Below are 25803 nucleotides of genomic sequence, written 5' to 3'. Positions count from 1 at the left end.
GGGGTAGGGTTAGGGATAGGGATAGGATTAGGGTTAGGGTTAGACATGCCAGCATGTACCAAGTCGACGTAGCACCTAACCCTAACCCTAGTTTTCCCACATGTACCGTATTCCCACATGTACCGTAACATTCAGACTCATGTTTGTTTGTTGGTAGGAGTATGTCTGATTTTTGTTTCAGTTTCTTTAATGTTGGTTTCTGATGGCTGCTTTTTTTGGTTATCTCTCTGATATGATTTGTGTTAGCTCAGATGTAACTCAATGGTGTGTTTCTTCACAGACTAATGGCTGAATCGAGTCAGGAACTGCAGTGCCCTTGTTTGGCTCACCAATGCAGTGTGTAGGGCCGCCCGCCCAAGTCGACGAAAACATGAATGGTGCAGGGGAGGTGGTGGATATCCTGCCTCCAAACTGCATGGTGAAGGACCGATGGAAAGTGGTGAGTGAGTTTTCCTACCAGGAGCTATTCAGAGTTGGGTACTTTGCTAGTCTACTTAAAAGGTATTTTCAAACCATATCCTATTCAATTGCAGTGTAGATAGCCTTCTTCCCCCAATTGAAAAGATATGCACTGAATAAGAGGAAATTAGGCTGTGCCCATAATAATACTTTATCAAGCAACGATACATATGTGACACAGCCTGGTGAAAAGGGCCGCATGGTGGCAATTCTGAAGTCGTGCAAATGAGCAAAATATAAAAAAAAATCGTTTTTTTGCCTATTACGAAAATTGAAGTGTTGAAGAGCCCACTTGATATAATATACAACAGTTTTAAGATCTCTAAATACTTAGGCTATAGTTTGTGAATTGGACTCACTGTCTCGTCTGCCGTAGGCTACTGGTAAGTGATAGGCTACATGGCTTGTAAACAAACTACGAAATTAGCAGCTATTTTGTCTGTGTTTTGATTCAGAGCGCGTTTCTCCGCTATTTGGTTTGAGGTGGACCAACATTCAAATAAGCTTTGAGATATATATAATCTTCCAATATCTTCAGATTTCAATGTATGACATCATTTGAAAGCTTACAATCTGCACTGAGAAATGACCATGCTACTTGAGGACTTTTTAACCAGACCCTGTCACATATAGGTAACTTATACAGTTAATGTGGGATGTTTTTTATTTTGGAGTGGCTTATTCAAAGTGATACAAAAGTAACATGGACTAAGCAGATATTTATTTTTCCATCTTATAAAACCGGCCCTCTGATTACAAGGAGGTTTGTTTTCAATGAACTTCACAAAAAATGTGCTCTTTTAATTGTATAAATCATCAAAACATTGTGCAGAGACACTCACACATTAAACCACCAGGGACACTCTAATAGGGTCATCTCATGCACTTGAGCATAGTTTTCAGGCATCAGTAGAAGTGGAGAAGACGACAAGATTGATGTGTCAGTGACCAAGCGTTTTTAGAGTGAGGTGTGTGAGGGGTGTAAATGGCCATGATGCCTCTTGAGTCGTGACAAGACGGTTATTACTGTAAGGATGTGCAGTGTAGGACGATGAAAGGTCACTTACTTGGAATTCCACAGAAAAGAACAGGCAAGGACTTTGGAAAAAGAACAAAAGCTATGTTTAGTAATTTGTTTCCTCGGTTTAGTAATTCGTTAGGGTTAGGGTTAGGATTAGGATTAGGCCCTACGAGCCAGAATGATCGCAAGGATTCTAACCCTAACCCTAACCCTAATCCTTGCGATCGTTCTGGCTCGTAGGGCCTAACCCTAACCCTAACCCTAACGAATTACTAAACCGAGGGAACGAATTACTAAACCGAGGGAACGAATTACTAAACCGAGGGAACCAGGATTCACACATCAAATATTTTTTTTCTACCATGTGACCCCAGGGGGCCTCCGTATGATCCTATGGAACCATGACAATTATTAGTGTTATATGTTCCTTTGTGTTAATTACATTTGTCCATCTTCTTGTCACATTCAGCTCAAGAAGATCGGAGGGGGAGGTTTCGGGGAGATCTACGAGGCTCTGGATCTGCTGACTCGGGAGAATGTGGCACTGAAGGTGGAATCAGCAACTCAGCCCAAACAGGTCCTCAAAATGGAGGTCGCTGTCCTGAAGAAACTGCAAGGTAAGGGCAGGGAGCTATCTGAGAGGCTTCACTAAGGGGCAACTATCAATCAATGATAATGGTGTTGCAGTCAACAAAGAATAGACATGGCAGTGAAAACTAAGCTGTCTAGCTAGGATCCATACGATCCATTCGATCTGTCTGGCAGTTTGATTCTGTGTGAATAGTGTCTGTCTGTGCCAATGTGACAGACAGGATTTGAGCCACAAGACTGTGGTAGCCGGTTGAGCTTCACCCTAGTCATTAGTGAGTAGAAGACATATTTTGAACCTCGTCTGTCCCCATGCCATCCCCATGCCATCCCCAATTCACACACGGTTTGCCGAAGGCCAGTTTTTTGTAATTGTTAGGCTATACCAGCCAATTGTTATACCATGCCGATGCCTCCCTGCTTGGCACTCAACATTAAGGGTTTGATTGGGGGTAAGACCCAGCGACATACCAGCGTCATGTCCAGGGGGGTGTACTTGTACATCAAGCCGCCTCACGCTACGGAAACAGGAGATAGGCTCCTGCTCTCAGGCTACATATACTGTACATTGGATAGGATTTCAGATTGCTTTCTCATAAACAATTACGGGGTTAACAAGGGCGTGAGCAATCTTTCTGCTTCCAAAATGTTTGGGGTCAAGGTTTTTTGGATAAACCCAGCCTCACCCATGGCTGCAATGTTATCTGATGTGATTTTGGATTATCAAGACTATTACTGACGTTATTGTGAGTTATTGTTTTTTTTTCCACAGGAAAAAATCATGTATGCAAATTTATTGGATGTGGAAGAAACGAGAAGTTTAACTATGTTGTCATGCAACTTCAGGTAATCAAATCAATATTTGATACAAAACAAGTATTCATTAAGGGTGCGTTTGTAAATACGCTCTGAGAGCGCACACTGGGTTCAACGTCATAAAGGGACCAAGTCATTTGATTGGACAAGAGGCAGTCCATGAGTACTGATCAGATTTCCAGAGCGAATTTACGAATGCACCCTCAAACAGAAAGTGCCGGGTCTCTCTCTCTCTCTCTCTCTCTCTCTCTCTCTCTCTCTCTCTCTCTCTCTCTCTCTCTCTCTCTCTCTCTCTCTCTCTCTCTCTCTCCTCTCTCTCTCCATCAGTCACCCCCCTCTCTCTCTCTCTCAAGCTAGTGCTACAGACTTTGTGTCATATAGGTTCAAGAGTTAATCTTGATAGAAATATTTATACACTGCTTATGTAGAATGGAACAATTTATAGCAGACTGCTGTCAAAGTCATTTCTACAGCGAGCTGGTTGAGGTGTCTTTGACATCTGTGATCATATCTATTGCTGATCTTGTTTTGTACATTTTGAATCACATGTAAGATGCCTGAACAGTCAGCCTTGCTCTAGCTGTCCAGATGTTTGCTTGTCTGACCACAAGGACCACAATGGAATTGTCTTTTGACTTTATAGTATTTTTACCCGTGATGATGTGTGTATGGTTGTTTTCATATAGCTGAAGCAACCTTCTAGGTATTTAAAAAAAAAAACTGTCAAATAAGATTCATTCATTGACTCAAGGGGAGGAACCTTGCTGACCTGAGGCGCAGTCAACCTCGCGGGACTTTCACCATGAGCACCACCTTACGCCTTGGGAAGCAGATCTTGGAGTCCATAGAGGCCATCCACTCCGTGGGCTTCCTTCACAGAGACATCAAGCCTGTGAGTGTCCCTCTCCCTCCGTAACTCGCTCCTACACTCAATCCCAAACCACTCTGATGTCGATGGTCATTTTAAATCACGATGATGATTCCGATTATTGGATACTTCATTGTCTGTTAAAATGTGCATTGCATCAAACATGCATTAAATAACAGGGGGTTACATAATCACAAAGACAACAGACGAGGCCGTTCATTCATATGTTTCTCCGTTGTTTTCTCTCATCCAGTCAAACTTCGCCATGGGTCGGCTCCCGTCGACACATAGGAAGTGCTTTATGTTAGATTTTGGCCTCGCACGCCAGTACACCAACACCACTGGAGAGGTTCGACCGGTAAGTGAAAGTGGAAGGCTTTTACTGCATCCTACCGTACCTTTGTGGACTCATTTACTCAGGCTCATGAATTTAAAAGCATTGGATTAATGTAAGCATGACTTTCTACACACACACACAGACACGCACATACACACGCATAATATGCATAGTATGCACACGCACACGCACACACTATGAAATAGAAAAGTACAGAATATACAGAAGTACACACACACATAATACACTGTAGTTACTTATAGTCATACAGGGCTTGGTGTTTACCCTTCTCAGAATATCATCTCCTATGGCAAATTGTAACAAATAGTTTCTAAAACAATGTTTGAGGACCAATCTGCAGAATGCAGTATGTGATATTGTCAAGGTCATTACCATCAGCATCCACTTTTGAACCAAAATGGCAGTTCATTTCTGAATGCAAGCATTCAGTTTCCAGTTATTGTATCAGATGAGTGATGATAAATGAGTAATAACGATGATGTAATCTGACTATATTTAGTCTAGCTCAGTGGCCTTGCGGTTAGAGTATCCGCCCTGAGATTGGGAGATTGTGAGTTTGATCCCCGGCCGAGTCATACCAAAGACTATAAAAATGGTACCCGATGCCTCCCTGCTTGGCACTCAGCATTACGGGTTGGATTGGGGCTAAGACCCTGCGAGATACCAGCGTCATGTCCAGGTGGTGTACTTGTACATCAAGCCGCCGCACGCTACGGAAACAGGAGATGTCCTATGGGTCATTATGGGGGGTAGTGGTGGTCTAGTGGATAGTGAGTTGGACTTGTGATCGGAAGGTTGTGAGTTCAAATCCCGCCTGAAACCACACCACTACTAGTGTGCCCTTGAGTAAGGCACTTAGCCCTCAGTTACTCCAGGGGGAATGTCCCTGTAATTCATAATTGTAAGTCGCTTTGGATTAAAAGCGTCTGCTAAATGGCAAAATTAAAATTAATTAATTAATTAATCAATTCATTCATTCATTAGAGGCTACATACTTTTACTTTGCTTGCTATGAGGGTTTCAAAATGAGAAATAGGAATAGTGTAGAATTGGATCAAGTACATTTAGAATGTTTGCTGTAAAGAATGATACTAAATAGGTTACAGGTATACTTGCATATAGGCATATTTGTATGATAGTGTAAGCCTACTCAATAAGACTGTTTTTGGGTGTTCTCTCAATATTGTTTTTAAGAAACCTCATCTGTTAAATGTTCAGTATTATTTTGCTTGGTATCTTAAAAGGCGAATAAAACCCAGGCAGTGCTTAACTTGTGGTCCTGTGTGGCTCAGTTGGTAGAGCATGGTACTAGCTACATTCATGTTGTGGGTGGGTTCATTTCCTGTGGGACCTAAAATACACAAAATGTATGCACGCACTGTATGGGTAACCAATAATAAGTAGCCAACTAAACAATTTCAAGGTACGATCATTTTTAAAAAATGTTGGTCGTAACATACTATGGGGAGGATTCACTTATTGTATTAGTCTGACATTATGACAGTAAAATACCTAACTGATTCTTTATTCACAGAGAACTACGACATTACATTATTGATTGGGAATATTCAATGATTATTAAGTGTGGCAATGGGTTGGTTCAGGGGTTTGGAAATTCACTTGTTTCATACTATATCTGCCATGTTATTTTTTCATTTTTTATGTTTTGCAGTTTTGCTGTTCCTTTTGGCCTTTTCTGTTCGAAGCGCATGATTGTGACCCGTCTCATCTGTCAGGTGCTTGCCCCCCATTTCAGTTTCAGTTTGACACACACTTCGAAATTGTACAGATTGTATTGGTTTTATTTTTTGTTTTGTGCATAATATATATATATATATATATATATATATATATATATATATATATATACAGTGATGGACAAAAATATTGGCACCCCTGTCAGATAATGCACCACTTCTCCCCGAAAATTGTTGCAATTACAAATGCTTTTGGAACAACTTTGACCTTCCAAAGCTGGACTGAACACTATGTTCGATAAAACCATACCTGTGATTTGAAACACGGCGAATCGTTTACTTCATAAACACTATATTTTGATTAAATATCATTACTCCACTATGTGGCCTTTCGGAACATCAGGCCAACAGTATTTGTACACGACCATATGAGTCTCACAAAGTATGGTTTTACAGAAAAATGGTTGCCCTGCCTTGTGCATAACCTTGCTTGAGATGTATTTCCCCGTCCCCCCAATGTATTTCTCCATTTTTTGTTTTTATTTAAATACATGTATGTATCATCAATCTGCTTATTTGGGTGACAGTCCCAATTATTATGCAGAAATATTATGCTAAAACAAGAACTCTAACCTTATTTTGTTTTTCAGCCCAGAACTGTGGCAGGCTTTCGGGGAACTGTGCGTTATGCGTCAGTTAATGCTCATAAAAACAAAGTAAGTGTCTTTTTATGTTAAATAAATAAAGATGTACTGATCAATGTGACATCATCATACACAGTGACCCACCTTCCTGTGTCAACAGTAACAGAATTCATATTTGCTTAGACTTTGCTTTTTTTTTTTAAGTTATTTTATCTGAGTGGGGCAGTCCCACTCATAGTTTTTCATTTTATTGGACAGATATAGTGAAGAGAGACAGGAAAGTAAGGAGAAGAAGGGAGAGAGGGCATGTCAGCAGGGCATGGGCCGGAGTCGAACCCATGCCGACATGGGCATATGTGTGCACTGTAGACCGCGGTGCTAGACCACTAGACCACCTCAGGCCACCTCCATCTGGATTTTGATATTATTTTATTATTATGAATTGTAAAAAGAAAAATGAACCCATTTCAAACATTTATTTTCTAAATAACATTATACAGAACAATTTAAGCCTAACAAATAATGAACAAAGGACAGTAGAAAATACATTTAAAAACATTTTAAAAAAACAGAGAGACAACAAAAATGCCTTTAATTTTTTTACCAATGAATTTCATTTATGGATGTAAAGTGTTCCCAATAAAATAAACAAATTCACAATGTATTGGCAGTCACTGTGCATTGTAAAACTCAAAAAGGTCGAAGTCATAACAAATGAGTGATTAATCGAGGAAGTTGTTGAATGGGTGGGTTAATGCTTTCAAATTCTATACATTTGTGAGGAATTTGAAAGTGGAGCCAGGAAGTCTGTCCTCTGTACACTATAATGCTTATTGATGTTCATCAGCAGGAAGTTGCCCTGGAGTGCACGAGGATATATTGCTGATGCTATCTTAACGTTCTGTGTGTCTCTGGTCATGTTATATTTCTCCTGTATTAGGAAATGGGACGTCATGATGATCTATGGTCACTATATTACATGTTGGTAGAATTTGCAGTTGGTCAGTTACCATGGCGAAAAATAAAAGATAAGGTGAGATGTCTTCTGTCACTGTGTTACTGTAAAACTATGCTTACATCTGGGTTACAACATCTCATTGTGACAATTACCAAAATTGTGCCAATTGGTATCCAAGACGTTTAGCATTGTTGAATAATGTCATGTAATTACCTGAAATAACCATTTAAATACCAAATAAATACTACTGTTAGTAGAACTAAATAAAATCTGTTCTTTTTGGTAAACAGGAGCAAGTAGGTCAGATAAAAGAGCGATACGACCACAGAATGTTGCTCAAACACATGCCTTCAGAGTTCCATGTCTTCTTGGATCATGTTTTAAGCCTTGAATACTACACCAAGCCAGATTATCAGGTATGGTATACTCTCAGTTTCTGTCTCATTTAAAATGTTTAGTGTTCACGTGCATTACCTTGTTTGTGGGAGGACAGACTATTGGGACACACCCACAGTCTTAGCTTTTTAACATTGTTTTTTTGTTTGTTAGTTTTTACATATTCATTATGTGTGGGTGTGGTTTAGAATAAAGGCGTATGTGACATTTCAAAGTGTACGTTTACATTCGTCAATTGGGTTAGGAGTGACGGAACAAACTATTCTTCTGGCACTCCCACATAAAACATAAAATCAAAACATTCGAAATGTTGCTCTCAATACATTTGGAATTAACTATTGCTTGCTACTCGACAACGTTTGCTAACATTTTGGGGGGAATGTTTTCAATATTATTTAGGGGGTTTAAATATTAATATCACTTATTTGCTTTTAAACCCAGATGTTTGCTTGATATTATTTGCACAAATGTAATTCCATACATGACACTGTGGTCCTCCATGCAGTTGCTGATGTCGGTGTTTGAGAACAGTATGAAGGAGCGTATCATCACAGAGAATGAGCCATTTGATTGGGAAAAAGGAGGGACGGATGCACCACTTTCTACCAGCACGTCAACCCCTCAACAAAACACGCGCCAGACTGCTGCCATGGCGGGGTAAGGAAATGAAGATTAAAAACTTCCGGTTGCTCATCTACTGTACATAACGAGTCATAGGTCATTAGCTCTGGGGGTTAAATGTAAAATATGAAATAGTAACTGTTCTGTTGAAGTCTGATGAATTCAATTAATGAAGAATATAACTCGTAAACGCTTCATGAGATACAGAGGTCAAGTTCTCACATTAAAATCCGAATCAGGACCCGGAGCAAGTGGATGAGATTGCAACATTGTTGCATAAATTATTTCTCTGATTTGCGTTCTCACAGCCCTTTATGTAAACGAAGTAACATACGTTATCGAAGCAATCAAAGCACGCAATCGAAGCAACAGACGTGGTAGTTGATTGGTCAGAAAAATAATGTTTTGCCCATTCGTCCTGCTCTTAGCCAGATCAACACGCATGCACTGTTGTTTTCCTATGGACAGCCTCGAGCAGCATTCTCACCAAAAGCGAAGCGAAGCGAAGTGATGCATGCGTCGTTTGAGCGAAACCCCCCTTTTCAAACGGAGCATGCGTCGGTTGTTTGCTCCGGGAGTGACTTCGAATGCACGTTCTCACAGCTCCAAACGACGCAGAGCAAAGCACATTTTATCCAAAACTCTGATTCCAAGTGAAGCAAATGTTCTAGTGAGAACACACCCTCAGAAGAGTAGCCAAAGAGCCAAGGCCCACTAGGAAAGAGCTCCAGAAAAACTTGGAGGCAGCAGGTACAACTGTGACAGAAAGGACAGTAGGCAATGCACTCCACCGCCATGGCCTCTGTGCACACTCAGCCCGCTCCACTACTGAAAAGCTATGTTGAAGCTTGTTTAAGGTTTGCCAAACAATATTTGGACATGCCAGTGAACTACTGGGAGCATGTACTCTGGTCAGATGAGTCCAAAATTGAACTGGCAGAAATGGCACTGCACATCACCCGAATAACACTATACCAACAGTGAAGTTTGGAGGTGGAAGTATCATGGTGTGGGGCTGTTTCTCCTCTCGTGGTACTGGCAGACTTCATATCATTGTAAGAACAATGAATGGAGCCATGTGGGATTCTTGAGATGAACCTGCTGCCATCCACCAGGATGCTGAGGATGAGACGTGGGTGGACCTTCCAGCAGGACAACGATCCAAAACATACAGCAAAGGAAACTCGCAATTGGTTTCAGAGAAAGAAAATCAACTTGTTGGAATGGCCCAGTCAATCACCTGACTTAAACCCAATTGAACATTTGTGGAAGCATCTGAAGATCCAGATTCACAAGAGGGCCCCCCCGCAATCTTCAAGATTTAAAGACAATCTGTGTAGAGGAATGGGCCAAGATCACACCTGAATACTGCGGGCGATTAGTTACTTCATACAGGAAGCGCCTTGAAGCTGTCATTACAAACAAAGGCTTCTCCACTAAATATTGAATTAATTTCAGTTAGTGTGTTCAATACTTTTTTCCTGTTTCATTCCACTTTATTACACATAACTTTATTTACATATGGACTTTAATATGGAGATTTTTTGCCTGGATTGTTTGAGTTAATACCAATTAATTAACTTGAATAGGCTCATTGTTTATCATAATTATTGGAAATACATTTACTGGACAAAATGTTGAATACTTATTTCCCCCACTGTTTGTGAAAAGACAGTGAGATGTGATTATTATATAATAATAATCTGCACAGAGTTGGTTAGTAGCGTAGGGAAGTTGTTCACTAGGGAGAGAAACGGCACTATGAGTCGCACCAGGGAGTGGACTATGATGAAGTGCAGGTCCAGGAGGAAGCGTATGATAGCAGCGCATTCTCCTATGATGTAACATGCAAAGTTCACTACCCCCATGTCGATATACAGTCAAGTTGTCATCTCAGAGTGTGTGTGTGTGTGTGTATATACAGTATATACGTTAGAATAGGTCTCCTTCACTACCCAGTCAAGTTGTCATCTCTGTGTGTGTGTGTGTGTGTGTGTGTATATATATTAGATAATATCATGTAGATGTCAATGTGTGAAGTTTTCATCCCCAAAATGTCCGCCGGTGTTTTGTAATTGGCAGGGTGGTGAACATGACTCTGGTTCCTGGGGAGTTGCCCAGGGAGAACACAGATGATGTTCTCCAGGATGAGCACCTTAGTGACCAGGAGAATGCCCCACCTGTCCTATTACCCAGAGGGCCTTGCGAGGGGGCCCGAGCCCAAACAGAGGGGGAGGCTTGGGAGGACACCGACTTCAACCGCAACAAACTCAGGATCAGCATTAGCAAGGTACCCATTGAAACAGTTATCCTTCCAATAAAAACTCCAAAGGACACACTTCCTCGTCTTGTTTGAGCCAAATGCATATATTATGTTTGAGAAAAACAAATAATATTTACCTTTGTACCCTTGTACAATATATAGAGAACTTAAATAAATACATGTAATCTTATCTTAAAACACACCATCAATGAGATAACTTTGCATACTACCTTTGAAAACATAATCGGTTTATTCTTAGCTTTGAAGTTTAGAAATGGTTAAATGGTCACATTAGGTAAACATTTGGACAGCCGTGTCTATTTCACCTACTCTTAGCGCCGCCTTGGTGGTCAAATGACCATAGTCTTTAGAATGGGAAGCTGCTACGTACACACAAAGACACACAAAGACACACAAAGACCACTAGTTGGCGCCTCTTGTAAATTCACCTGCCTCCTACACAGAAAAACTGTGTAAAAAAAAAATCTGTGTAAAAAAAAAATCTTATCCTGATGTGATTTTGAAAATGTAAGGATACTGGGTGGTAGAATGCACTTATCTAGGAAAACTCATGAAATTTGATCGAGTGCAAAGGTATACATTTTGTTTTACTCAGTTGGTCAAATGACCCCACCCATGACTGTTCTAGTGTTAATGCCCCGAATGCCTCTATTAGAGTGACCCGAGTGTGACCTGTGTTGGAGTACTAAACACAACTTGATCTAGATAATTCTACAACAATGGCTCTGTAGGCCCAGTAGTGGCAACCATGGTAACCTTAGAAACCCGACTGTCCTCCAGACACACGTGGCTACGGATGACGAGGCTACGAGAGGGGCGTGTCCTGTGTCCCCGGGGGGAGGAGGCCCCCCAGACTCCCCCGGCGCTCAGGCCCGTGCCCCCAGGTTCCGGCGAATCAATAGCCCGGAGTCTGACCGGCTGTCAGCAGCAGACGGTAGAGCGGACGTGTACGACAAGCGGTAAGTGCTCTGCAACATGCTGTACGTATAAAGACCGCGCTCTGGGTTACCTACGACGATTTATCAAACGGATGACTTCTTACTTCTACTGTCGTTGCTTCTCCTAAAGACACCCGCTCTCCCCTCTACTGTGTCCCTAAGAACTTCTATTGCCCCCCTTGTACTGTTTCTCTGTTCCTCCAGTATTAAAAAAACAAACAAAAAACAAAAAACAAAAACTAGGTTTTAGAAGAAGGTGATAGAAGAAGGTTTTTCCTTCTATCAATGGCCCCGGGCCTGAGCTAGATTACTCTTCCTGCCACGAATGGTGGACTGATGATTCACATGCTTAGCATTCAAATGTATTGATTGTAAGTCGCTTTTGAATAAGGCGTCTGCTAAATGCCAAAAATGTAAATGTAAATGCTTATCTGTCATGTCAGCATCTGTTCTGTTCTATTCCACCAAAAAGGTCTCGGATGGACATCCTGGGCTCTCCCTCCCGCCACGTGTACTCGTCCCAGCCGGCCCAGATGCACTCCCTGGACGGAGGGGGCGGCGACCGGCAGGGGGGCGGGCGGCAGGAGGCGTCGGCGGCGTCCGGGGCCGACCCCGAGGCCCACAGCAACGCCTTCATCCGCTCCGTGCCGCTGGCCGAGGAGGAGGACTTCGACAGCAAGGAGTGGGTGATGATCAACAAGGAGACGGAGCTGAGGGACTTTCACCCAGGGGCCGAGCCCACCACCTCGGGCACCACCGACGAGGAGCCGGAGGAACTGCGGCCCCTGGAGGAGCAGGAGGAGCGCCGGAGATTGCGGGCGGCCGGAGGAGGAGGAGGGGGGGGGGAGGCGGTGGTGAGGCCCAAGTGCCACGCGGGGGAGCGCGGCGGGGGGACGCGAGGCATGGGCACGCTGCCGGAGGAGGATGTACGGAGACAGGAGGCGGAGCATTTCGGACCTCACGGGCAGGTAAGAGCTGATTCGGATTTTACATTTCATGTTCAGAAAATCTTTAGGATCTTCGCTGCCCTGAGGGGTCGCAGTATCGCAATGACGGCGTCTAAAACAGAACAGACAGGTCGTTTGAGGTTAGGCTGCGGCATAGTGTGTGTTTGTGTCAGGTTTAGTTTTTTTGGTGCCTGGTTGAAATTCAAATGGCATTGAAATGGAACCTGTGTGTGTGTGAGTGTGTGTGTGAGTGTGTGTGTGTGAGTGTAGGTTGGGGTCCATTTGAGCCAAATTGATATTCAAATTGTCTTGAAAGGGATTTAACCCATCACACACACGTGTGTGTGTGTGTGTGTGTGTGTGTGTGTGTGTGTGTGTGTGTGTGTGTGTGTTTGTCACCCTGTGCATCTGTGCAGTTTCTCTTTATGTTCGCTTTAACCATCTTTTTCTGACTCATCCACTGTACAGTACTGTAGCAGTGGATAGACCTCAGGCTTTCCATATGTCCGTGTTTATGTTACACTTACCTATCATCTGAGACTGCTGTAATCACTGCTACTGAGACTGCTGTAATAAGGTTTTGTTGGTCCATCACTATAAGCCCTGTGTTCAGTTTACTTAACTTCAACTTTCTATGCATAAGCTCAAAACATATTGTTTTGTATATAAATTGTACAACTTTTTCAGTATTAGGCCTAACATTTTACTCAATGAAGTATATTGCCTTAAACATATTCACAGCACCTTGGCTTGTGGACCTATGCAGTCGTAGATCATTACACAACTGTATTAAACCGATGAGGTACAGAATACAGTTTTATAATGTCATCCGACAACATCTGTATGGTGCTATGAATGTTTAGAGGTTGTTATATCTTGGTGTAAATGTCATCTTGTATGCTCATCTAATTCGAATATTAACGAATTGGGGTCTTAAGCACCGTTAACTGTTTTTTATATATAGGCTAAGTGTTACTGGATTCTTTTGAGATGCCCTCAACCATTTGAAAATTAGAATTTACTCAGTGCCTTAGAATGTTGTTAGTTTCTGAAAAAAAACATAAACACAATTTTCTATCGACTGGCCTCCATGACAATGATTTGCCAACGAGTATTTGCAATATTATGGAATACGTAATTGTTTCAGCCACCAATATTCACACTATAACTGTTCAATTATTTTGTTTACTTTCAATAAAAAATGATATTAGTATTCTTGATGATCAGCCCATCACCATTGTCTTCACCATCTTCTTCTGGCATTAGTGTCTTAAACCTTATTGTGTAATAGGAGTATAGTTGGGCTGTGTATTATGTGGAATAGAGTGGCAGCCACTCAGTGGCTAAGTGAGTTGCTGATAGCCTTGCCCTCTTTTGTGTTGTACTTTATACCTTTGACGTTCATTTTGGCAGTAAATACATTTACATCACTGAAATCGGAGGAAATTGGGGAGTTGGGTGAGTGGATATTATGAAGTGGATTTTTGGGTTTTGATGGTGCAGGATCATCTCATTGCAGATGTCATTTAGCAATCAAAGAAGCAAATAGGAATGTTATTGGTCATGATGACAGTAAACTGGTATGAATATGTGTCTCCTCTCTCTCCACTCTCAGCCTTGGAACATGTTTAAATTAAGTCATTCTCAAATATATTCTGGCCAAAAAAGAAACTTTGACCTTTGCCTGCACACCCACTTGAACATTCAGCAAATACTGAACAACCAAATATTATTCTCTTAGTTCATATTTAGTCAAAAAAAGAAAAGGAATTAGAGATTAATAGAGAAAAGAAAACCCATCTCTTATAACGCTGTTGTGTGTGAGTGTATATGATTGTGGGGGCTCTCGCTGCAACAGACACACAGACACATTCCAATGCGATAGAGAGTGTTTTTTTTTTCTTTTTTCTTTTTTTGAGACAGAGCAGGAGTCATGGCCCCCCCCCCCGCCTGATCCCTTTCTCCTCCACTCTTATTGGTCTTTTTCAGTTGGAGGAGGACAGGCCCCACTCCCACCACCACCACCACCACCACCACCAACACTCTTTCCCGAGGCCCAACCAATTGAGAAGATTGGCGTCGTACGTGTTCTCCTCCTCGACACTGGAGACGGAGCAGTACCCCCACGGCGAGGCCGGTGCGTTGATCCAGCGCAGCCGCTCGGCGGAGAGCAGCCCGGCCCGCCTCCCCTCACGCCATCGCCACTTGCCCCTGTTGCCCGGGAGCCCCGGGAGCACGCGTCCCCGCCACTCGGTCCTCAACCTCTCCCGCCTCCAGCTCCAACAAATGCTGGCTAAGCTCATGAACAAGACGTGATCTGGAAAACCACTTGGTTTATTTGTGTGGCTGGTTATATCACGCGCTACGACAGCCGCCCCCCCCCTGCGCGCCCCCCAACCCCTCACTAAACACACGACTACAGGCTTTATCTGGGGGGGGGGGGGGATTTAATAAGGGAATGATACTGAAAGGAAAGAAGAGTTTATTTTTCTATTCCTTGCAATAAAATGGGGCCCTCACCTTGTGTCTGGGTGAGCCTGTTGGTTTAGAAAGTAGGATTAGCTTTCGCACTCTTGGTGGAAGTGCAGGCAAGGTCATTCAATAGCCTGTGTCCAGGCGCTTAAACTGGCCGCCAGGGTGGCCAAGGGCTCAGTGGCTCCTGTGGATGTAGAGGGAGAGAGACAGAGAAGCGGAGAGGAGAGACATTACTGTTAGAAAAACTGTTTTTAAATCTCTGTGTAGAGGTGTGAGTGGTAGACTCAGGCTAGGAGTATATGCTTTGGCCAGGTTTTCCTACATCTGCATATGCTTAGAAGTGCTTTAACAGAACAGGACTGTGTGTGTGTGTGTGTGTGTGTGTGTGTCCGCACCATCGTTTCATCATCATCATCATCATCATCATCATCATCAACAACAACATCATCATCATCATCATCATCATCTTCCACATAGGTTGGTTTTGTTAAATGCAATTTGCCGAAGGAGGTGTAATCAGAGTTTCTTGCAATGAAATGTTACTGAGCTGTGCTGTAGCTTATTTTTGCATTAAGGTTGGGGTCAGTTAATGTAAATTCAATGATTGGAAAACAATTGTATTTTTTATTTTCAATGAATTCTCAACAAACTGAAAGATATAAGCTTTTTACATCAAACACTTCCATTTTTTAATTCTAAATTCTGAATCACTTCCTGGATTGACTGAATTGAAATCGATGTGACTCCAACCCTGGTTCGCATACATATTTTTTTTTACATGTAACCCTGCATATAAGAGGTATAAAAACGTTGTTTATCTATCTATTTAATGAATGTGTGTCTAACACAGAGAACATAATGGGTTGCCCAGAATTATAGTTTGTAAGGCTTTCTCAGATTTGTGGCATCGGAAACTATCCTGATCCCTGGGATTATAATCTTATAGAGAGTATGCATAGGCAAAGAGTAGGACAACAAGGTCAAACTCTTCCTGTGAGAACAGCCCAGTGAACTAGGAAGCAGTCTTTGACTTGAAGGTCTGATGCCAAATAGTCAACCAAATCTGTCCAACATATTTGAGTAGTGGGGAGAGGGAATGTGTACTCAAAAAAACGTAACAATAAGAATAGGGTATCGATTCAGCTCTGGAAACAGCACCCCCACTACATGGTGATACAATTTGTTCACTGAATTGACAGAAAAAACAAAACAATGGATAGCATGTTGTTTCATTGGTCTTTGTAATGTATGCATTTGAACAGTTTATATCAAATTATGGTCTACGTTGATTTGACTTTATCAACACGCCAGAAAGTTGGAGACAAATAGAGAGATTATATTTGATTGTCAATCAATAATGAATCATTAGGCAATAGAGTACTAGGCAATAGTTTTCATTGTTTTTTTTAGAGTGGAATAACACTCACCTTGCGCATTTTGTCTATTCAGACAAAAGGAAGGAGTAAGACGGTAACAGATGCAGGGGAGACACAGGGTGGGAGGACACAATGGGGGGTGTTGAACCAACAGTGCTAGAGGAGGTATTTGGCTTAGCGTTCCGGTTTAAGGGCCGAATGCTGTTTTTGTCTTCCCCATTATAGTACATGTAACTTTGTCTTGAAAGATTAATTCACATGCACACAATGTCTTTTCTAGTCTTTTGTAGTTGGAAATTACACTGTGAAATTGTAATTGTAATTTGACAGGTTAGATTAAAGGTGTAATTATGATGGGCAGGTTGCCCAGACTTGCAATACCAGTCAGGATGGGACAGTGTGTCCAAACTTTTGACTGGTACTGTAGATGAAGCCGAGTCCAAGTCTGAAAAGCATATTCACTTGAAAGTCTCTGGTAGGACTCTATCGAAAAGGTCCTGGACATCTGGTCTTCTGTGTCCAAGAAACTACATTGGCACACACTATGTACCACTATGTACCATCTGTCACACGGTCTGGTGAAAAGGTCAGCTGCCGGCAATTTTCAAGTCGTGCAAATGACCAAAAAGCTTATTTAACAGTTTTAGGATCACTAAATAGTTCTAATTTGTGAATTGGATTCACTGAATCGTCTGCCATCAGCTACTGGGTTAGTGATACATGGCTTGTAAACAAACTTAGGTTTAAGGGCGTGTTCAAAAGCAAGGACACATCTAATTATGTGTAGCTAGCTATGTGTTTTTAGCATGTTGATGTTCTATCAGCATGTTGTGATGTGCGAAACATGCAGTTAGATGTTCATAGCGATGTTCTTTCTTAGCTGCTTACCTAGCTACCAACGCGATGGTAGCAAACGTGTCTGTTTTGATTCAGAGCGTTTTTCTCCGATATTTGGTTTGAGGTGTACCAATATTCAAATAAGCATAACTTCTTCAACAATGTATGACACATACATCTTACAATACACTTTCATAATCTGTAAAAGATTGTGAAAAGAATGCCCTTGCCCTACTTGGGGACTTTTTCACCAGACCCTGTCACATTTGGTTTCTTCCTGTTTGGTAGGTTATCTTTGCAACGTCTACCCTAAGTGTTAAGGCTCAGGGTCTGATTTACCCTAAGTGTTAAGGCTCAGGGTCTGATTCACCCTAAGTGTTAAGGCTCAGGGTCTGATTTACCCTAAGTGTTAAGGCTCAGGGTCTGATTCACCCTAAGTGTTAAGGCTCAGGGTCTGATTTCTGTGTTAATATCTTTGGGAAAAGAATCCCATAAGTGTTAATCAGGATGAATCAGATGCAATGATTCATGACCGCCCTTAATGATGGGTAAGCGTTACTATATGTTTGATGCATGAGGTCCCAGGTATTGATGTACTGTATTTGTTACCATTCAATGATACTGGACATTGATACTTCGGTACAGATCCTGGACAGAGAACAGTTATGTTGTTCTTATGAAGGACCACGGCTTCATTTTGCTGCACCCGTCACAAATATAGATTTGCTGCTCATATACAGTGTTATTGTATCTTTAACTGTAATTGTTTGAAAGAAGTTGATGTATATACTGTATATCTGATGAAGTGACCTAAGATGGTATCATAATCCATATCCTTGCGCAAGGAACCAAGAGGAACCCTTATGATGCCTGTTAGGGTTATATGATCTGTGTATTATAGCTTCAAAAATGCAAGGTGTATTGTGCTATTTACACGATTATTGTTAGGTGACATACAACACTGCTTTCATGCTGAATGGCTGGCTGGTGATACTTTCACCAACGATCTCACTGTTTCAGGCACCCATGAAGGCAACGAACTGATTCCAGATTTTCAGATCTCAATTTCAGCTCTCAATAAAGAATGTTGGATGCTGATTTGCTTAAACTAACGGTTTATAAAGCCTGATTAAACTTCAATAATCAAATTACAGTTGATATGATTTAACATGGTCATGATTTAGATTTAAATAAAGAAAAACCTTGCATATAATTTCCCTCTTACTTAACTGTGTAGGAAAAATTTGGATTAATCCCACAAGCCTGGTTAACGGAACAGGACTCTGCAGTGAGTTCATATCTAGGCCAAAAGTCATGTCGGCCCCCAGAGCCTGATCCCCAACCCTTCTATCTACAGCTGGTGACTAGGATTCTGAGGGGCTAGTCACGTGGTCAGGAAAATCTGAGAGTCTACTTATGACTAACTTTTAGTAGTCTATGCAGTAGTCTGAGCAGTCTGTTGTTTAAATGTGGTACAGTACATTTGTAAGATGAACTATCTGTGAAATGTCTGTATCGGTCTGGAATTATCTGCTGCACTTCACTTTATTTCCATAAAAAAGGATGCTCACAGATCAGATTGTTACCTACAGAGAGGCATATATATATACTGTATATATATAGTTATTATTGTTGAAAACATTGCACTCTCTTGTAGCTCAGTGAAGCAGGGGACTCATCCTGATGTTATGAAAGCCCTTTTTGCTTAAGTGTACAGTGTGCGGGGGCGGGGGGGGCGGGGGGCCAGGGGGGGTGTTGAGGGTGGGGTATTCGTGAGACAATTTGTGTATCACTTCACAAATTGTGGAGTGTAAAAGAGAACAAATGTCAGCCATGAGTAGGACACAATGATCTGTGAGTGTCTTTAAAAAATAAATAAAAATAAAGACAAAAGGAGGCCACTATGTTCCTTCTGAGAAAATAATGTAAACATTTTTGTATAGCAATAACTCTGTACAGTTGACTTGTAATATCTACAAGTAATGCATGTATTCAAGCTTTTTTGTTTGTTTGTTTCAAACATGTAAATGAGTACATGGCTGAATCAACATTTTTACTTTGTTTTCAGCATGCTATGTTGCATTGTATATCTGATTTTAAGCTGTAAATACGTTTGGCAAAGCATTGTATCCAAGGCTACACTTGAATTCACACCTGGGTTGAGCAGTTTTAAAGCAAAAGAACATATAATTCTGTGTATAGACTTTTGTGCCTTTTTTTATCCATGTATGTAAACTATACTAGACAATCCTTAGAAGCTTGTATACAACCAAAATATGATTAAAGGATTTGGGGAAGTACTTTAGGATAAGTTTTGTCCTTGCCTTCCTCTGTTTGTTCAGTCATGGGTGATGCTTTGATAGTCATTTTAGAAGTTGTTCATTAACACATTGATACATAAGTGAATACACAGAATAGTGGTGACACCAGGCAGGAAGGGGGTTTGGACTTTGGAGTGACAAAGATGAACGTTATTATGCAAGAAGTGCTACTGAAATCAACATCCTTGAAAGTATCTGGCAGGCTTTTGTATTGGTTTGCATCACACATGTACAGTAACCCTTTGAAACTTTTTTTTATAAGACCTAGGCTATATCACAATGTTATAGTAGTGACTTAAGTGATCATAAGAGGTCATAAGCTAGCAATTGTCTAATTTACTGGGTTTAATGTTAGCTGTCTCACGCACTTCATGACTTTTTTGTTGTGGCGGTGTAAGTCAGTCACTATAAGGTCAAAAGGATGTTCCACCTAGTTGTAGTTGATTAGGCCAGACAGGTTTTTGTTACATATGTTGATTTCTTAGATACTGAGTAGTCGTATTTGGTACCCATAGGACCCTATTCATTCAGGAAATATGACCAAAACATCTTACAGACACTCTAGTCCAACTTGACAGAACCCCCCTCTGAATACTTCACTGTGTTTACGAAAGAAAATATTTTTTACTACCACAGAGAAAACTGAAATGCTCAAAAAGATTTCCCAGTATATTTGCCTGATCCCTGTTTACACTGGCCTTAATTTAACTACTTTACATGGGTCATCCTGTTTACACACATCAGTGCAATGCATTATGCAGGTAGGGGAGAGTTGGGGAGCATTGGGGAGGAGGAGGTGGGGCACGAGTGGAATTCAATGCAAATGAGCATACCTCTACATCACCTCTGCCCCATATACAAAGACACCTACCTGATCAGCTTTTTATCGGCTCTCTCCCATAACTAGGTCCGCCTAAAATTTGGCGCTATGCCCTACCCCAGATTAGTTTACACAGACAACAGTAACAGTGAATTGCTGGTTAATTACTGGAACATGCCTCTGTGTAAACAGGGCTTGTTATACACTTGCATTTTATCATGGTAACAAAATGCAAAAAAAAAGAAAAGAAAAGTGGATCACAGCATATTAAATGTAGTCTTCTGACGGGGATTCTGTCATAAAATAAGTTGGCCTTTTCAGTACAAGAAGAATCACTTGACAACATCCCTTTAAATCAACTGTAATGACATCTCATATGTTCACTGAAGGGCATAATGGCTCCTGTTGAAGTGTTGGCTTATTTACCTATACAAGAACTATTCCTTGATAGCCAAGAATCCAACAGCTTGTTTGTTGTGTGTTGCAGGCATATGAGCAGAGTGCGCCCTATCCGGTTAACGGTGTGGAGGACCAGAGCGGAGAGATGCCTGATCTCACCCTGCTTGCCCTGCGCTGCGTAAGACAGGTGGACTTCCTCTCCGCCATGCTGACCGCTAGCCCTTTGCCCCTCCTGGTCCCCTTTGAGCCTGGTGCTAGAGCACGTCCTGAGCAGTTGGACACCCACAAGAGCAGGGGGGAGGCGGGCAGTGACGGGAGCCCAAAGAGCAACGAGTGTAGCCAGGAGGGTGAGGACGAGGGGGCCCCCTCCACCCTCCTTGCTGATGCGCCCCTGCAGGGTATCCCAGGCAGGGCTGGAGCCTCCGTCTGCGAGCCCGATGCAGAGGAAGGCTCCAAAACCCTGGTTCTCTTCTCACCTGGGGACATGAGGAGGTCCTTCGTGGTGGTGGGCGATCTGGACTTGCCCCCGGATGGGGACCAGGGTACTCTAGCAGCCATTACGCCCCAATGCGAAAGAGTTCAGGCCCTGGGAAGCCTGCTAGAAGTGTCAGAGCCTGGTACCCTGTCCTCGGTGCTCAAGTCTGAGCCCAAACCCCTTTTGACTACCGTTGCCGTCGCCGGCCCCACCAGTGCTGTGACCGCTGGTACCTCGACCCCTTTTACCAAAGTGGAGCGTACCTTCCTCCACATCGCAGAGACCACCCATCTCAACATCATGAGCTCCTCGAGTGCTCTGCAGACCAGGCAGCTGCTTCCTGGGCTGGCTGAGGAGCCTTCACCCATGCAGGAGGATGTGTCTGATAGAGAGAACAAGAGGGGCAGGGAGAGACATTCAGACGGGGACATCTCTGAGAGGGACAATGACAAGGAGAGTGACCAGGGTTCTGGTTGGTACGTTCCACAGAGCGACAACCAAGAGGGAAAGAAGAATGGATCTGAATGTGACATGTCTGAGAGAGAAAAGAACGGGGACAGAGAGAGACAGTTTGAGGGGGAAGAACCAGAGGGGGACGAGGCAAAGAGAAAGAGTACAGTCGATGACGATGTTCCAGAGAGAGAGGAAGTGAGTTTGCCAGAGGAGTTTGCCAACTCAGAGGCTGAGGAAGAAGGCGTAATAGAGAAAGAGATTGCGGAGTTCAGCTCTGCTGGGAAAGAGATGGAACTTGGAACCAGGGTGATCCAGTCAAGACTCCCACCTCCGCTTAAAGAACCTGAAGCCCTCTCGGTAGGTTCTTCAAAATCAAAATCGCCCTCTGGACAAGACGACGCCCCCGTTGCCATGCCCCTAGAGATGACATTGGTTGGAACGGAGAGCAAGACCGGACGAGACAATGGGACCTCCTCACAGGAGTATCCCAAACACCTTCCTGAACCACCAACGTCACCTGTGGACCAGGAGAACAAATTGCCAGAAGCCGGCAAACCAGTGACCACCAGGCTTCAGAAATGGAGCCGAATCCCAGTTCTGATGTCTGAGGAGGATACCGGCTCTGACCAGTCAGGATCCCAATCGCTCAGGGAATCTAAGTCGCGAGCGAGGCCCAAACGACCACATCTGGCACGTCGGGTGATAGAGATGAGGCAGGGCGGCCTGCTCAGGCTGGCCTCCAGGGCCTCGTCTTCAGCCTCCTCAGGGGACGACGGCTGTAAAGTCTGGGAAACCCCATCTGCCACCGCTTCCGAGGATACCCATGATTCAGATGACTCTCTCTCCAGGAAGGACATGGAGAAGAGGGGTGTTGGGCGTCAGCGGAGCAGGATACCCCGTCCCATGACACCAGTGAAGGGATCCTTGGTCACTCTCTCTCCTGAGTCCCCCACTGGACCCAGTGTCCATAAGCCACAATCTTCAGCTGTACATAGGTGAGTCAAAGAGCACTTTTAATGTATCTCAATGCGATATATATGCACTAAATTATATTGTAACACCATGTTGATACATTGTTGTTTTTTAGCGCAATTGTGGTGTTACACTACATATACAGTACCAGTCAAAAGTTTGGACACACCATCTCATTCAATGGTTTTCTTTATTTTAAAAATTATTTTCTATATTGTAGATTAATACTGAAGACATCAAAACTATGAAAGAACACATATGGAATTATGTAGTAAACAAAAAAGTGTTAAACAAACCAGAATATGTTTTATATTTTAGATTTTTCAAAGTAGCCACCTGTTGCTTTTTTTAGTGGTTTTCTCCCACGTATTCTAGAGAAGAGAATGCATGGTGGTGTTCACAGTTTCCTTTTCCATTGACACACACACACACACACACACACACACACACACACCAAGCTGATTGAGAGAATGCCACGAGTGTGCAAAGCTGTCATCAAAGCTATATTCATAAAAAAAAGCTATATGCAATTCACCCCCCTGCACAATTTCCAAAGTGTCTAGTCTTGCCTATTAATACAAAATGTATGTGGAATTTAACATCCTCTGTACATTGTGCCTGTGCAGAAGCACCTACAGGTTGTCATTGCATATTATGGTCTTTGCACAGTTTGTGGGTTGACAAAAGTAGAGCCCTATAAAGGATTGACCAAAATGATTCTTAATTGACCTGACTCAAACGTAACATGATAGCTTTGCCACAGTAAATGAATCAATCAATGTTGACAATTAGTTCTTTTTGTGTCTCTCTGTTTCAGATTACAAACCCACAAAACAGGGAGCGCAAGCATCAATTTCAAACAGCACCAGAGATCCCAGACACTGCAGTCAAGACCCAACTCCTCCCCCTGCCCTGCTTCGCTTGGGAACCAGTGCAGGGTTTCCCTCGCTCTCGCCGCATGCCCCTCCCCACGCAGCCTCAGCACCTCTCCACGCAGTTACTCCACCTCCCGGACAGACAGCCCTTCTCCTCAGCGCCAGCGACGGAGCGCTGCAGTCACAGAAGTCCATAGGCAGCTCATATCCTTCAGGGCACATACCGCAGCCCCGCTCAAACCCAAAGCCCCCCAAACCGAGGACTCTGTCTCCCTGACACCTGCTGCCAGCAGGCAGGGTAGGCGGGGCAAACCACACCCATCATTCACACCCACGAAGGGTAAGCCACACACTGCAGAGAGCAAGAGAGCCGCCAGATAATAGCTTAATGTATTGGGGGCTACTCATGAACCACCCATATTGCCGTCCACAGTGCTTTCACACTTTTATCTTCATCAAAGTTAACTATCAACTGACCTCAAAAGTGTCTTTCCCAGACTGTGCAAAATGCTTTCCGTTCCACTTGTAGGATAATAAAGAGATGTCTGCTTTTAGTTCAATAAAAAACAAAAACCTAGAGAGAAGGTGGCCAGAATCATACTGTATATAGAGAGCTCAGCCAACTTTTCCTCTACATAATTTGATCACGCCAATTGAGGATTTTAATTCCATCCCTTTGAGCATTCATTTGAGCATTCATGGAGTATTTTGATTATTGTAGTCAAGAATCTAAAGGTAGTAAGACGCCTTTGTTTAAAATTCTGAAATTCCATTAACTATTATTTGTCACAATATTAAAGAAGTGGCTAACATGGCTGCCTTGGAATTATGTAGTGTGATATAAACACATCATAATGCTTTTGGATGAAAACTCAATGGCCAAACACTCTATTTATATAGCTATGCATGTGGCGATGTGACTCTCAAGACCACAGGGACTGGGGAGGTAGATATTTATGACCTAGTGGGACAGAGGGCTCACTGCAATTGTCTGGGACTTACCCCTAAAAGAGTCTGATAGAGGAATCAGTGCCCCGCATACTGTTTGCCTTAATGATACCTGTTCTTCTCTCTCCTGATTGGCGGTTGCTATAGAGGCAGTATCTTTTATACTCTCACTCACCCAATCAGGGACGAACACATCTGCTGCATATGCTACACAATTAAAATGTGTGCCCAACATTGAAACAAATAAATCCCTTACTGGCCATTATAGAATATTATACAGTGTCATATTCCCTGTGACTGCATCAATAAGATGCTATTAGGAATACCTTGACTAAGGAAACATTCGAGACTATTATTATAGACTATAAGTTACTGGTGTACCCCTCTGTTATAGTTTTGTTTGTGTCTGAAAGAGCCGTACATTGGAGACTCTGAGTGATTCAGTGAGTCAAAGATTAAGGGGAAATGAACGGAATAATTCGGTTCAGTAAGAAGATTTGAAGTGTGTATATTACTACTGAATTTACCTTTAGTGCAAACAGCAAGATGGGTAGATATGTATATTTACTCATAACTTCTTAATGGTCTGAATGTGTTCTTGTCTACCTCAAAAGGTGGTTACACCCGATATGATCAGGAGTACTTTTCAGGGTCTACCTGCGTGGTAATTCATTCAATGTGCCCAGAGATCTAATCAGAACACACATTTGAAATGAAAATAACCTCTATTCTTTTTGTTTAATAACTTAAAAAACATGGTGTACATTTGAGAAGGAGTGCTTTCAGGCAGGACAGTTAGTTAGCTAGTTGTCATGTGAAGATTATAGCTAGAAATACCAACCTGCTGACCATTGTAATGTAATGAGATGCAGCATATCCTCCTTCTCAAATGTAACAAATGATCAGATGTAAAAATCATCAAGCAGCAATCAAATTTTTTTTTAGATGTTATCTTTTTACATCCAAATTAATTATGTTCCTCTCACTGGATCAATTATCACAATTAGTATCATTGATTTTCATTCATATCAAGACTATTTTAGACTTTGGACTATTTTAGGAGCATAGGAGGGTCATATACACATAATAGTTTACCAAAATATGTACATAATATGAACAGTTCTTGAGACAAAATGAATCTTTATTTTTATTTGATAAATCAAAACAACAAAAATGAATTTGTTTGATCAATATTTTAGTTAACATGAACATAACTCTTTCTTAGTTCAGACAATAGTTTGTCGTATAATGTTAATG

At 42.3% G+C, this 25803-nt stretch overlaps 1 protein-coding gene across 1 annotated transcript; it reads left to right on the top strand.

The window, feature by feature from the left end:
- Positions 1 to 331: 331 nt before the first annotated feature.
- LOC308173914 (tau-tubulin kinase 1-like) lies at positions 332 to 23979 on the top strand (the record flags this gene model as incomplete). Its single annotated transcript, XM_080548967.1, has 14 exons — positions 332 to 439; positions 1950 to 2097; positions 2841 to 2914; positions 3636 to 3776; positions 4006 to 4110; positions 6458 to 6523; positions 7392 to 7484; positions 7700 to 7825; positions 8311 to 8462; positions 10509 to 10716; positions 11491 to 11669; positions 12121 to 12616; positions 20912 to 22746; positions 23541 to 23979. The coding sequence occupies 14 exons, from the start codon at positions 332 to 334 to the stop codon at positions 23977 to 23979; spliced, it is 4170 nt and encodes a 1389-aa protein (XP_080405093.1).
- Between the last annotated feature and the right edge of the window lie 1824 nt (positions 23980 to 25803).

Source organism: Nansenia antarctica (genome assembly GCF_963989245.1).
Source record: "Nansenia antarctica genome assembly, chromosome: 19".
In the NCBI taxonomy this organism is placed as follows: Eukaryota; Metazoa; Chordata; class Actinopteri; order Argentiniformes; family Microstomatidae; genus Nansenia; species Nansenia antarctica.
The sequence above is the reverse complement of the archived record's forward strand: the minus strand, read 5'-3'. Positions and strand labels throughout refer to the sequence as shown.